At 32.2% G+C, this 14,334-nt stretch overlaps 2 protein-coding genes across 2 annotated transcripts; one reads left to right on the top strand and one right to left on the bottom strand.

Annotated features, from left to right (window-relative positions):
* The first annotated feature begins 4,336 nt into the window (after positions 1-4,336).
* On the top strand, positions 4,337-5,187 carry LOC145629997 (uncharacterized). Its single transcript, XM_081682238.1, has 2 exons — positions 4,337-4,424; positions 4,551-5,187. Exons 1-2 carry the CDS (start codon positions 4,356-4,358, stop codon positions 5,172-5,174), a joined length of 693 nt encoding a protein of 230 aa, XP_081538364.1. The 5' UTR covers positions 4,337-4,355; the 3' UTR covers positions 5,175-5,187.
* Positions 5,188-8,289: 3,102 nt separating this feature from the next.
* Positions 8,290-11,522, bottom strand: LOC145629996 (uncharacterized). Its single transcript, XM_081682237.1, has 4 exons — positions 11,097-11,522; positions 10,144-10,404; positions 9,133-10,020; positions 8,290-8,954 (listed from the first exon to the last, which is right to left on the bottom strand). Exons 1-4 carry the CDS (start codon positions 11,518-11,520, stop codon positions 8,464-8,466), a joined length of 2,064 nt encoding a protein of 687 aa, XP_081538363.1. The 5' UTR covers positions 11,521-11,522; the 3' UTR covers positions 8,290-8,463.
* Between the last annotated feature and the right edge of the window lie 2,812 nt (positions 11,523-14,334).

The following is a 14,334-nucleotide window of genomic DNA, read 5'->3' as shown; positions in this document are numbered from 1 at the left end:
TTTTTCGAGCAATTGAGTTGATTAATTTACTAATTTTACAACTATCAGATATTACAATTAGATTCGGATTAATTTAGTTCAAGCTAAGTCATATTCAAGTGATGAGTCAAACAGTTTAATTCAATTTAAAGTCCATTTGAATCATAATATACAAATCGTAACTACTATAATGTGAATTTATCAATTTTCTCATATCAATTTTGGACAGATTAATAAGTTTGGATTGTAGTAATATCAATCCAAATCTATTCTGATATGAAGTATTAATTTTGAGCTAGATTAATTTGTTCGAACAAGATTAATATCAATACGAATCAAAATCAAATCATATAATTTTGGTTAAAACTCGTGTAATTAGGTGTAAGTCAACTTTGTCACATCAATCAAAAGTGTTAATAATGAAGAGAAAGAAAGTGTTGTTGATGAAAATATCATAATTTGTACATATGAATAATTGAGCTTAGTAGCTAGTACATGTTACTTTCCTTGACATTATTATTTGGAGTACTTTCCTAAGCCTTGAAAGCATTCTTAGCTAATTTGTACTTGTTCATTCAATAACTTTGAGGATATACAGTATAATATATCTAGTAGATCTATTAAGCACTAAACAAAAGGACTAATTAATCAAATTGTAATGTCTTTTGCCTTTTTGTTCCAATTTACAGCTAACTTACCTCTTCACTTTGTTTTTAATTGGTTTAAGATCAAGCAAAGGTTAAGAAGTAAACTTTACTAATTAACAAAAAAAACTAAATTAAAGGTCGGTACATACATCAAGAAGCCACTAGCTCAAAGCTTGGCAAGTAGGCTTGTTAATTAATTAACCTTTGATTATGTAGTTAGAGTTGCATTTCGATTCCTATCGATCTTCATTTAAAAAAAAAAAAAAAAAAAAAAAAAAAAAAAAAAAAAAAAAAAAAAAAAAACTGAAGGTTCTCTGTAATTTGTTTTCTCAAATTTTATACCCTATAACTTCGTATTAAATAAACCTAATTAAAGATTGAAAAATGAAGTACATTTTGTGTTGAACTATTTCATAGAAATTTGTTTTCCTGTTAATCAATAGACGGTCATTGCATAGCGTTACACAATCCCAGTTCATCTTCATGATGAACAAAAAAACGTTTATCTAGTGGCAATACCGTAAATAAATCAATATAAAATCCCAGTCATCATGGCGTTTCCGTAAATAAATCAACATTACTAGGGTCCACATTTGACAATTTTTTTGATTTATTTACAAAAATGTCACTAGATAAACGTTTTTATGTTTATCATGAAGATGAACTTGTATTTTCTCTTTATTTAGCCTTCAATTTCACGATCTTATGCACGCTCTAATCTATAATTCGTTACGAAATCTATATTACAGGTTCATTTAACGAACCCATTTTCCTAGACACCTTGTTACCAGAGAAATGTTTGGCTGGATATACAATTTGAAAATTCACAACTCCAAAGATAAACCAAACAGATAGTAATAACTAATAAGTTAACATTCACCCTACTCTCCAATGCCAGCTTGTAATAGACAGTATACATGTTGCACATACTGATATAAAATCTCTGACATATTTCAGAGTTTCAAGATCTGACTTTAATTTTCAGACTTCCATCTTATATTAAAAACTATCATAATTTACATTCTAATTGCTCTGTATTAGTACTTAATCAAAGAGCCAAAAGGCACAAACCACATTATATAGCTTAGTTTCATGTGATTACTGACTAATTAACAACAAAAGCGAGTTCCTGCAGTACTTAATCAAATAGCCAAAAGGCACAAAATACATTCTGTTTTCATGTGATTACTGACTGATGAACAAAAATAACAACATAAACAAGTTGCATTGGTGATTATAATGATATAATCGCGCTAACATAAATGCTTCGATATCATATGATTGTGTGCTGGATGTAGCTAACTGCAAGCAAGTAATAACACCAAATCGAATTATGGAAGAGAATCTAAAAATACAGTAAGATGCACGAGTGCAAGACGTAGGACCACATTATTATTTTGTTCAATGAATAGGTAAGCTGCATTAATATTAATTTTCTGCTGTATGTATGTACCAAATGGTGGCCTGGCCTTAAGGAAATCTTATCTGTAAATTATATGCAACACTTTTGAAATTTTCCGATATTGACAATATAATATCCGATGCATCTCATCGAGTGGCACGAATTCATTAAAGGCAGGGGTGAAGAATCTCAAGAGATGTAGGAAGCAACACAACAAGTGAAGGAAGCAACTACAAAGAAAATAATAATAATCATGTTTCAGTAAGGTCTAAGTGATACAAAATATTGAATCTCTTTTATTTCAGACCGCGAGACCAGCAATTATTAATGTGTTATCGAGGGAAGGGGGCAATGCAAGCAGGGACAGATCTATGTGCAGTGTTGAGGAGGCAGCGCGAAGACCATAATTCTGCCAAGGGAACCCTTATATTTAGGTAAGAAAAAAATAATGGTATGGGAAAGTGGTTGGAAGATAAGGGAAAAGAAATGTGATTATTTTGACATTATCTTGGGAGTAAGGTTACAATAGCAGGAATGGCTGTGGAGCATCAGCGCGATAATTCTGTCAGAAATCATAAATATTCAGATGGGTTATTAGGGAGGGAAGGGGGGAGGTAACTAGAAGATGCATTGTAAGATAATAAAGGAACAAACAAAGTATGGGATAATGCATGGGAGTGGCAAAAATTCACATCTGATATTAACTTGTTGCCTTGGTTGTTTTATAACAGTTAACATGGCAGGGATTGCAGGAGTTATATCTGTGTATATCCATGTCGATTGAACAAATGAAATCTATGGGTGAAGTCAATCGTACGTCGATTTATTGTACAAACAACATGCAATGATCTAGATCAGAAACACAGGATGGATTAATGAGTAGTAGTCATAATAATAAGTTCATCATTTCTCTGACATTACTTACTGGTTGATGAATTTGAAGGTTCCAGAGCAGGCTAAATGCTGTGTTTTTATCTGATGTACTGATAGAATTACCAGTTTTCTGAAAAAATTGTGTAATGTAGTTTCTGAATATTGAAAGCATTTTGTTGTGTGAAACTTCCTTTGGATAACGTTACGATTTACATTACATATCCAGCCCAAATTGTGGTAAAATGTTCATTATTTTGGTCTTCATGAATTGCGCAAATTGCATTACATTTTATTTGTTATTATGAGTCCAATTTTGGACTCAAAAATTTCACATTTATTTCAATTCACCAGATCATTCAATGTTTATATTAGTAATGTACCAAATAATGAGGGGATCTATTGGTTGATCCCGAGTATTTGGTAAATTTTGTTTATCTCAACCACCACGCAAATTTTAAGTTATTAGAGTTACCATCACAACTATTCAAGGTGCCAGACCAGTAGAGTACCTTGCAACAATCTACAATGCTATCATATACAATCGTACACAGTTTAAAATTATTGAGCCTCAATATCTATGAACTTTGCTTAATTAATAAACTGTAATTAGTATTTTTGAACTAAACAATTACCTTATTAAGTGAAAATCACACAATGATGCCGTGTCGAATTCTCCTCTCTGAAGCAAACCGTACAGTTGAGTACATACATTTATGGAATTTAGTACATACAGTTTAGCTTAGGATAACAATTAGTACAATTAACTACAATACTAAAACAACAAACCCTCTAACATTATCAAGATTATTTCATAAAAAAAACTCGTTTTAATGAAAGATTTAATTAAACTTGGCCATTACAATGTCTGTCTCCCAGGTCAAATCTAAGCAACAAGAAGATTTATAATATATTCAAGTAGCTAAGTCTCTGATTATAGCAGTTTATATTTTCAAAAATGTCCAACAATAGAACAACATTACAGCTAATATTGGTTACTTAACATTGGAAAATGGCACAAACGTCAGAAATCGTCGTGCGTGTATAAGATAGGAATCAAATCCAATTGTTCATTGTTTAACCTTATAATATTAGGTTAATACAATCGTAATCAATGCACGTATTTCATTAATTTCTATTGGAGAATGTTAAGCTTGATCGTCGAAGGTGAACATTAATCCTAATCCGTAGGTTTATTTGGGTACAAATTTGTCACTAGTATTGTTAACGTACGTGTTAGTGTACTTATATGTTACTTTGTAAATAACATCGTTACGAGTATGTCACTGTTACAAACGATGATCAATAAACAAAAATGCCAGTTGGCATGTCAGTGTTTCTTGCAACAACTCGCCTTAATTTTCTTGCTCTGCCTCCTATATATACACTTAACAATTTTTGTAAGAAATCTAAGGGAAATGCATGTAAGATAGGAAGCAATAACACAAACTATAAAAATGGAAGGAAAATTCACTAACTGGTCAGCTGAAAACGCAACCAAAGCCTTCCTCGAAACCTTAAAATTGGTAAGTAAATGTACATTTTAAGTTTTCAGTGTCACCATATCGTGTTATCTTTAACTTTTTATTTATTTCCGTCATTTTTTCCCTAGGGAGTAAGTTTGTTTATCCTTTGATTATTATGTAATGCAGGGAATTAAGAAGCCTAGTGATGAGCCGGATGTATCGGAATTCATCTCAGCTATAGCAGCAGGAAATGATGCACAACTTATGGTTGTTACGTGTGGTGAGGACACGAGCCTAACTACGTTACTAGCCCTAGTGGCCGCGGCTCATCAAACAGGAGGCCGTGTTGTTTGCATAATTCGCGGTGTAGAGGAATTTCAATCAACCATGCAAGCCCTTGGACAAGACACCACAAACCTAATCGAGTTTGTTATAGGTGATGCTGAGAGGCTAATCCTTGAAGAGTTTAAGGACGCGGATTTTGTACTAAATGATTGTAAGCTCATGAATCAAGAAGCAATTCTTCGAGCAGTGCAAGTAAATAGTGGGAGGAAGTGTAAGGGGGCTATAGTTTTGGGGTGTAATGCGTTTTGTTCGAGTTCATGGGAATGGGCCGGGGTTAGGACTCAATTGTTGCCTATAGGAGAAGGTTTGTTAGTGACTCGAATCGCGGGTGCTAATGAGATGAGAGAACGAGGGAAGGATGGTCGTCGTGGTAGCTTTGGAAGGAAGAGTAAATGGGTTGTTAAAGTAGATCATCATACAGGAGAAGAACATGTATTTAGAGTTTCATGCCCTAATGAGGATTAAGAAAGGGATGGGTGATTAAGGGATGGATAATTACCTTGTTTAATGCTATGAAATAAGCAAAAGTATTGTTTTCATAGCATTATTATTGGTTCATGGCATGAGTATAATCTGTGGTATGTAATTGTATTATTATTAGATTCTTTGAAAGTAAAGATAAGGAATTGTAGATAAAGTTAATGGTGTAAGAGTTTTTAGTATGTAATGTAATACTCATATCATGCATGCCTTATTGCAAAGAAAATGAACTCGATTTCCCCTTGATTAGCCTAATTCTTTCTCCCAAAGAAGACATTATTTAAGTTCTACTACCTCCATTACATTATTCCAAGACCATGTTATAATCATGTGATTATATATAATGGTGTACCTTACATAATAGTTCAGTCGAATCTATCTATCAAATTTCAATCAGTTTGGTTACTTAAGTCATGACTATTTTAGAAAATATAAAAGTTTAATCTGATCTTGCTAAAATGATATTATGTATATGACCTACACAAAGAAAAATTTGCTAAGAATAAAGCTCCATATAATTAGGAAGAAGGTATTGTATGGTTCCAAAATGGTACTCATTTCCTTGGTAAATTGTACTGTAACAACTAGTTCTTATGATAATTGAAAACCACCCTTTGGTGTAACAATTAGTTCTTATGATAATTGCTCATCTCAATAAAATGGATTATGCAAGTGACCAATATTCCAATATTGGATTCATACCAACCCAAAATTATTGGATTTATAAATGTATACGAATCATATGGTTGTGCGAGTTGGCCTATGTACATGAAGGTTCCATCCAATTTCAAGCCCAATCATCTCAAAGGCCCAGTAGTTCCCAGCTCATCAACTGTAGGTTCAAAACTAAAAATGAATATTAAGTTTAGAATTCCTTCAAATGCTTGATAATGATTTTTTTTCTTGGCTTACTTATCTACGAAGTATTTTTCAAATAGTTAAACATCTAAATACTAGTATTTTTTTGAACAAAACTTAGGGCCTGCTCTCTTACGTTGAAATTCAATTCAGTTCAGTTCAGTTCAGTTTAGCTCAGCTCAGCTCAGTTCAGTTCAGTTCAGCTCAGTTCAGTTCAGTTCAGTTCAGTTCAGTTCAGCTCCTAATTTCCTTCTCTTATAAAATATTCATTTCAGTTCAGTTCAGTTCAGTTCAATTTAGTTCAGTCAATGAGAACAGGCCCTTAGTATGGAACTTTGAAGTCAAAGTATAATTCCAATTCCTTTAGTTTTGGATATAAAAGGTCACTTTTTACCTATATCACCTTTTAAATTTAACACTCCATAAGTTATACTAGTAATAATTAGTTTTGAAAAATATTCAAGAAAATACGAAGAAATCAATATAATAAGATAATTTACCCCATCTTTCAAAAAAAAAAAAAAAAAGATAATTTACTTCCGTATAACCAATAATTATATTGATTTCTCTTATCAAAAACAATAAATTATATTGATATCACCAATAATTATATATATATATTGATTATTTCTCTTATCAAAAACAATAATTATACATCCCTCTCCACTTTGTACCCCTAAGGTCAAGGATCAAACGTTTTGGACTCATTTAAGGGATTTTCCTTATCTCTCCCCCTTCAGTGAATAGCAAAATAACATTCGTTTTTCTATTTTTATGTTTTTGTTCTCACCTGCAATTAGCCAAATGTCATCAACAAATGAATTGAAAGTTATTCGATACACATAACGTAGAAATCCAAAATAAAATCGATCCAATTCAAAGAACCAGCTTGCAACTTCTATAAGAATTTGTCTCCATCAAAACCTCTCCTCTACACCATCACCCATGAAAAAAGGTATTGAAAATGTGTTAGCAAGAATGCCAAATAGAAGAAGTTAAGAAGAGGAAAGACAAAGAGTAAGACAACTAAAATATACAAGTACTTTTAATGTGATTGTCACATGATTTCCTAAAACTTGTTTGGTGTGCTAGTGTGCTACTACTTGTTTATAAGCTCTTTTCAAAAGAATTGCCCTATATGTTTGTCTTTCTTCTTTGTGTTTTCTCTATCTTTTTTGTTGTTATTTTTCTATTGCATAAAACAATGTGCCTACTTATTTGTGTGCAACAATCTTTAAATATAATGCTAATATATCTCCATTTTGGGAACTTAAAAACTTTCTTGGCCTTAACATACAAATATAAACGTCAAGGTACAGTGGTCCAAGAACTTGGCATTTTTTAATTTTTGAAATGAGATTGTTTTATTATTATTAGCAAAATAAAAGCAAAAAATAAAAGATTAGTGATAGTAATTTATATTGGACCATTCTACTATATATGACAAAAATAAGGAAATTATAGTTATGAAAAAGACTTTTGCCTAAGTAGGAAAAAACAGCAATTTGAATGTGTGATGATGATGCCATTAGAGACAAAAAAATAAAGATTAATGTCATTTTAATGTGAAGTTGATTTTAAAGATAAAGCCACAAAAAATAATTGATTTCCTATAATGAGTTCAGGGAATTTTAAGACTTTTGCTTCAATGTGAAGTTATTAGTTCAATAAAATTCCATATTGATAGGACATTTCAATTAATTACTCAAGAAATTTGTTCACATAATTTTTTAAGGTTTGAATTAGTGACAAGTCATACTATGATGGTATAACCATAAGACGGATATTTTGGATAAACAAGAAAGAAATATGATATACTACCTCCGATTTTTTTTTTTTTGTTGCAACTTTGAAATATTTTATATCTCTTAAATAATACCTCAAAATTGCAACTATCGGAGGTGGCATATGACCCTTAAGGTTCGTTGCATGTAAGAAATAAAACATTGTACATTAGTTAAGACAAACATTAATCAACAAAAGATTTTTATCACATATTCTTAAATTGCTACCATTTGGTCAAGTACTCATAGGATGTGTGGTAAAGTTTGCTAGCAACATGTTTAGTACTTAAAAAAAATTAACAAACTTGGCTTGTGGTAAATGAAAATTATTCATTGTTTCATTTTTGTTTTAATATTAACTTACAAAGACAGTAAATGATTCTTCATACATGAAATTAATAAATTACCGTGCAAAAGAATATGAATTTGAAATAAGAATCAAAGTACTACTAAGAACAGAAGATCATATTTTTCTCATTGCATTTCCCAGAAAACACTTCAGTTAATGACACTTAGTACCTACAGTCTACAAATCACAATTGACTCCAGGAAACAAATACTTAATTTAGTCCTGAAGACAAGAAAATTCTAAACAGATAATGACACTTAATTAGCACCAATTAGTCCTGAAGTCATGGAGATCGATAACAATTAGTACAACTACCTAAGTCTAGGATGATTGTATCCATCGAAGGCCTTTCGTTAGGCAATTCATGAGTACAACTCAAAGCTATTTTCGCAAGCTTAGCTGCCTCAAACTCTGAGAATTTTCCATGAAGGTTTGAATCCACGTATTCTTGAGATCGCAGTGATTCAGCACCAGCACGAATGGAATTGCTTATTTTCCTCCTCCCTGAGATGATTTGAAACACAAGCATGCCAAAAGCATAGACATCACTCTTCTCAGTGAACTTGCCAGTTGTGGTGTACTCAGGAGCCAAGTATCCCATTGCTGCACTCGCCTTAAGTGCTGAGAACACGGTGTCATTGGTTAGGAGCTTGTAGAGGCCACAGTCAGCTAGCACAGGGTTGAATCGTTTGTCTATCAGAACCTTCTCGGCTGAAATGTTCTGGTGAATTAGCGCTGGCTTGCTGGTTTTGGAGGTGTGCATATATTGTATTCCTGCAGATAGGAAAACAGCCAAAAATCATGTTAATTTAGGTGCAGGACAGTAAAGTATCTGACAATCATGAATTAAGTAAGATGCTCATCTGAAACCACCCTACAATTTAGAGTTATCAGTTGCTTAATCATTTGAAAAACCCCTAAAATATGAAGAGGCAGAGGAAACAGAACTAACCTTTGGCGATGCCATGAATGATCCAGACACGAGTAGACCATTCGAGGACATTTGCATCACCATCTTTCAGGTCAAGGTACTCAAGTAAAATCCCATTAGGAACAAAGTCATAGACCAAAAAGCATTCACCCCTTCCCCTTGAACAACAAAAGCCTCTCAATTTAACCAGATTTTCGTGCCTCAAAGAGGTCAAAACATTCAAACCCTTCAGAAACTCGGACTCCTCAGACTTGCAACTACTCTTACTGATCCTCTTGACAGCAACAACTGAACCATCTCTTAAGACTCCTCTAAACACAGCCGACATACCACTCTTTCCCAACAAGTTAGATGGTGAGAAGTGCTGAGTAGCACATTCTACTTCCTCCAAATTAAACCGAAACCCTTGAATCACATCATTTGAAAACCCATTGAAACTCCTAACATCAGATAAAGGATCCCATCCATTAGGATACTCAAGACTAATCAAAGGAGACCCATTTTTCCTACAGAACTCTCTAGGCTGATCAATACTAAGACGAGTGTCAGATAACTCCAATGAACTCCCGAGTTTCTGCTTTGTACGACGATATTTGGCAAAGATGAAAACACTAACAAGTGACAATGCAAGGATCACAACCACAACTCCTACAGCAACAGAAGCATGAGAACTTTTTCGTGTGGTTTTCGAGCATTCAGTTTGGCTACAATTAGGAAGCTTAACATTAGCTGTTTCGGGGATTTCTTTCCTAGGTAAACCATTCGATGTTGCAGCCCCCCCTCCATAAGGTTCAGGCCTGATTTGACCAAGGTGATCAGAATCAGGACAACTTCTCAAAGTAAGAAATCCAACTCCACATAATCCTGGATTGTTTGCATACTTAAACCCTTCATTTAATCTCAGCAAAGCTGCAAAAATATCAAGTAGTACAAAATAAACATCAATAAATCTAGCATTTTGTTTCTATAAATGCAGTCTAAACCGATTAGAAGTAAGGTTGCGTACATCTAAACCTCCTCGACTATACTCACCAGGGGAAACATTGCCAGAAAGAGTATTGTTTCGAATGTCAAGGGATTCGAGTAACGGAGCTTCAGCAATGGGTGTTGGGATTGAACCAAAGAGATGATTGAAGCTCAAATCAAGCCTGAGTAGGGTTTCTATGTGTCCTAAACTTGCAGGAATTGCACCTGTTAGGTGATTAGACTGCAATGCAAGAACACTTAGCTTCTTCAAAGATCCCAGTTGTGTTGGTATGCTTCCTGTTAATTGATTGTAGCCTAATTGCAGAACTGAAAAGAAAAAAATAAATAAAAATTAAAAATTGAAAAAATAAAAATTAAAAATTAAAAAATAAAGCAATTGAAATGATGTAAGCAAAAGAGAACATACATTCTGCATTTTGAAAGTACAACTAAAACAAGATAAACAAGTTTGAATTTTAGAAATTAATGCTACTTACCTAACACCACTTTGCTATCTTAAATAAACTGTTTGCACAGAAAAAAATTCAAAAAAAAAAAAAAAAAAAACATTAAATGTTCATATAATTTGCTGTTTTTGTTGTACCTCTTATGAACATGCAAGTATACAAGGAGACAGGAGTAGATTGTACAAAAAACCAGGGACATTACTAAATTTAGTTCATGAAGTTTATGTTAGTATCCATATAGATCAATCTTGTACACATAAATCATAAACACTAAACCACTAACTTAAAAATAATAATAAAAAATTAAAAAAAAAAAAAAAAACACCAAGTTCACAGTTTTAACACTTGGAAAAAGTAAAAATAAAAAAGCATGAACAAGTAAAAAAGAATCTCTCCTGAAAACAAAAGAAATTAAATAAATTAAATCACTTTTTGAAACAACAAAACTAACAATTTTTTCATCAAGTTCAAAACTTTTACACCAAAGACAGATTCTTTTTCTTTTTTGGTTCAAATTTAAAGAAACTCAACTACAAGAAGAAGAAAACTAACCTTGAAGATTATCGAGGTGAGAAATCTGAGGAGGAATAACCCCAGAAAGATTATTAACATCAAGATAAAGATCAACCAACTCAGACAAAGAACCAATCTCCTTAGGAATCTCACCACTTAGAGAATTATAATGCAAGTAAATTCCAGTCAAATGTTTAAGCCCAGAAATTGCAGGAGAAAGCTGACCATTTAACCCTTTTCCTTGCAATGAAATGTTAGCCACTTGACCATTATGGTTGCAACCCACACCATCAAAGGTCCCACCACATGGGTCACCATTCTTGAACCATGATGAAAGGTGTAAGCTTGATGGGTCAAGTGATGATTTTAGGGTTAAAAGTGCTTCAAGTTCTGGGTTTGATGTTGAAAAAACAGGGGAACTGAAACAGAGGAGGTTGAAGATGAACAAGATTAGTAATAACATGATTAATTTGATTAATTAATCTTGGGTTTTTTTTTTTTTGGAAAATTTAAGGGTGATTCAAGGGGTTAATTTGGTTTTTGTAATGTTTTTTTGGTTGGGTTTTTTAGTTATTCGATAATCACCAAGTTGGTTTGTGTTTATGTTGTTGGCATTGTAGTTTGTTTGTTGTTTATGGTTTTGTGTTTTTGGGATTTTTGAGGTTTTGGGTTTTGGATTAAAAAGCACAAATTTAATTAGTTTTGGTATCCAATCAAAAGATTTGTTTGGAATGAATATTTGTGCTTTAATTAAAAATAAAAAAAGGTCAGTGCTCAGTGGAGTACTGGAGTGTGAAATTCTCTCTCTAAAATTGACTCTTTCTCTCTCTAACCTAACTTACCCTAATGAGTGTTTGAAGTGGACAAGCAGAAATGAGTCCCAGCAGTCTCTAAAAATGATGGATGTTTGGGTTTTTATTTTTTCTTTTATTTTTTTTAGACCAAGAAAGGCAAGATAACTAGGAGGGACAGTTGGTGTGCAATTTACCACATATTAATAAAGAAAAAAAATGCATGCATAGGGTTTGGCCTTGATAATTTACTTTAACAATGATTAAGACTTGTAAATTGTAATTGACTCATGTCTAGATGTAACAAGGATCCTCAAGTATTAGTCCAATTCATTAAAGTGGAAAAATAGTACTATTACAAGATTAATTTCATCAAGTATACAGCCTATTTAGCTGTATATCTAAGAGTTTTTTTTTTTTTTTTTTCTTTTTTTGAGTAAAATATCTAAGAGAATTTTAATATCTGTTAATCTCTTTTAAAAATAAAATAAAAAAAATAAAAAAAATCATTTATTACCTGAATTTTCATTTGTATAATTACTTGAGTATTAGTATCCATTTATATCCTTTTAACTAGTTTAAATCCTTCTTTCTTTATTCACAACTTCACAAGGTCTTTACCTTCTCATCCTTATTAACTTAGGGCCTGTTTTCTTCAGCTTAAGGTTTGTTCTCATACGTTTATTTTTAGTTCAATTCAGCTCCTAATTTCCTTCTCTTATAAAATATTCATTTCAGTTCAGTTCTGCTTAGCTTGGCTCAGTTTAGTTCAGTTCAGTTCAGCCGAGTTCAGTCAATAAGAACAGGACCTTAATTTCAGCTCAGTTCACTTCTGTACAATTTTTAATTTTCTTCTCGCATAAACAATTCATTTCGGCTCTATTCAGTTCATTTCGACTCCAATTAATCCGGTTTAGTTCAGCTCAGCTCAGTTTAGTAAATTAGATTAAACCCTTATATTAGACAAAATAGGTATAAAAAACTTTTAACATGCATATAAATTATTTTCATGACTTAAATAAAATTAATAAGTTAAATCGAACATAATTGAAAATACATTTAATTTTGTCTACATCAACAAACAATGGTTGCATGACAGTTAATCTATATACAAGTAGAAATGTAGTTACTTTTCTTGCCAATTCAATCAAATTATATAACCAAGTTAATCCGACTAGAATACTTTGTTAGTCAAACATATAATTTAAAATTAGCCAAAATCGCATGTTATTACTTTTCTTGCCAAATTTACTCTTTTTTGGATTGAATTGTGTTTGTTGGCACCTGAAAAAATTATACAAGTAGAAACGTAGTTATCTTCTTAAATGCATGCTAGGATTAGAAATATTTGAAATTGGCATTTCACAACAACACTCACAAAAATAAATACGGAGTCCAAAAAAAAAATCAAAAATAGAATTTAGCGCACGCGTTTAATGCTGGCGAGTGGTTCAATGTGAGAATTTAATGAAGTTTCCAATAAAATCAGAAATTCAAATTCAAAAAAATAAAAAAGAAAGCAAAAGATTTACTGTTAATGATAATTTGTTTAATTGTTTACCAAATAAAATTACAGACAAGAGAGAATATATTGGTCTGGCCTAAATAGTGTTGTTAATGACGAATTACTATTTGACCAACAGTACTAAGAATAAGAAGAAGTTTCTGTTTAAACTATTTTGCATTTTTTGTGAAATTTTTTACTGTAGAATATAGTTTGAATATATTGTGGTTCATTGATGAGTGGCCGATACAATGCTGACTGACAATAAAGATCAATGACTACTGACCCAAGTCTGTATTTTTGGAGACTTTGACAGTTGCCCCTCTTCCTCATCGATCTTCTTTACTTTAATTAAATATTTAAATGATGTACCCAATTTTTAAAAGAACCGGTGCTCCGTAAGGTTTATGGAGGACCCGGAATCTCTAACATGGTAGCTCGGTTTGATAGGTTATTCGGTCCAGAGTTACTTGATAGGTTACTCAGTCAAAAGTTATTTGAGGGATTACTCGGTCAGGTTTAACTCAAGTAACCCCTGATCGAGTAACTCGAGTAATCCTGATCATACAGAAAAATCCTTCACTTTCATAATACCAAATTTTTTAATAATAATTATAATTGAAAATTAACAATATCAATAGTCAAAATTGTGAATTGACGTGTATATCGATCAAAATGATGTATTTGTTCAAATACAAAGTACAATTCACAACTAATCAAATAACGCTAAGATAAGTTTAAGTAAATTCCATTAGATTCAAACCAAGTAAAATTTATGTAAATAATTGGAGTCAAGAGTATAAAATTGTAAGTAGATGATTTTGTTTTGTACTCAGATTTGTCCATCTTGTTGGCAACCATAATGTTATCCAAACATGCCCGCGTGAGTTGGTTAGGGACCGTGATTGTGTTAGTTGTAATGAATATTCAATTTGATTTTAAAACACATTATAAACTGACAAATTGGAGCTAATTATTATTC

The sequence above is a fragment of the Chenopodium album genome, chromosome 5, assembly GCF_948465745.1.
Source record: "Chenopodium album chromosome 5, dcCheAlbu1.1, whole genome shotgun sequence".
NCBI classification, from domain to species: Eukaryota; Viridiplantae; Streptophyta; class Magnoliopsida; order Caryophyllales; family Amaranthaceae; genus Chenopodium; species Chenopodium album.
The sequence above is the reverse complement of the archived record's forward strand: the minus strand, read 5'-3'. Positions and strand labels throughout refer to the sequence as shown.

What these genes read in the sequence shown, in the direction of transcription:
- LOC145629997 (XM_081682238.1), top strand. Translation starts at nt 4,356, where the DNA reads ATGGAAGGAAAATTCACTAACTGGTCAGCTGAAAACGCAACCAAAGCC. An exon ending in TCCTCGAAACCTTAAAATTG is followed by an intron (nt 4,425 to 4,550) that starts GTAAGTAAATGT and finishes TATGTAATGCAG; the next exon opens with GGAATTAAGAAGCCTAGTGA.
- LOC145629996 (XM_081682237.1), bottom strand. Translation starts at nt 11,520, where the DNA reads ATGTTATTACTAATCTTGTTCATCTTCAACCTCCTCTGTTTCAGTTCC. An exon ending in TTCTGGCAATGTTTCCCCTG is followed by an intron (nt 10,021 to 10,143) that starts GTGAGTATAGTC and finishes ATATTTTTGCAG; the next exon opens with CTTTGCTGAGATTAAATGAA. An exon ending in CATTCATGGCATCGCCAAAG is followed by an intron (nt 8,955 to 9,132) that starts GTTAGTTCTGTT and finishes TCCTATCTGCAG; the next exon opens with GAATACAATATATGCACACC.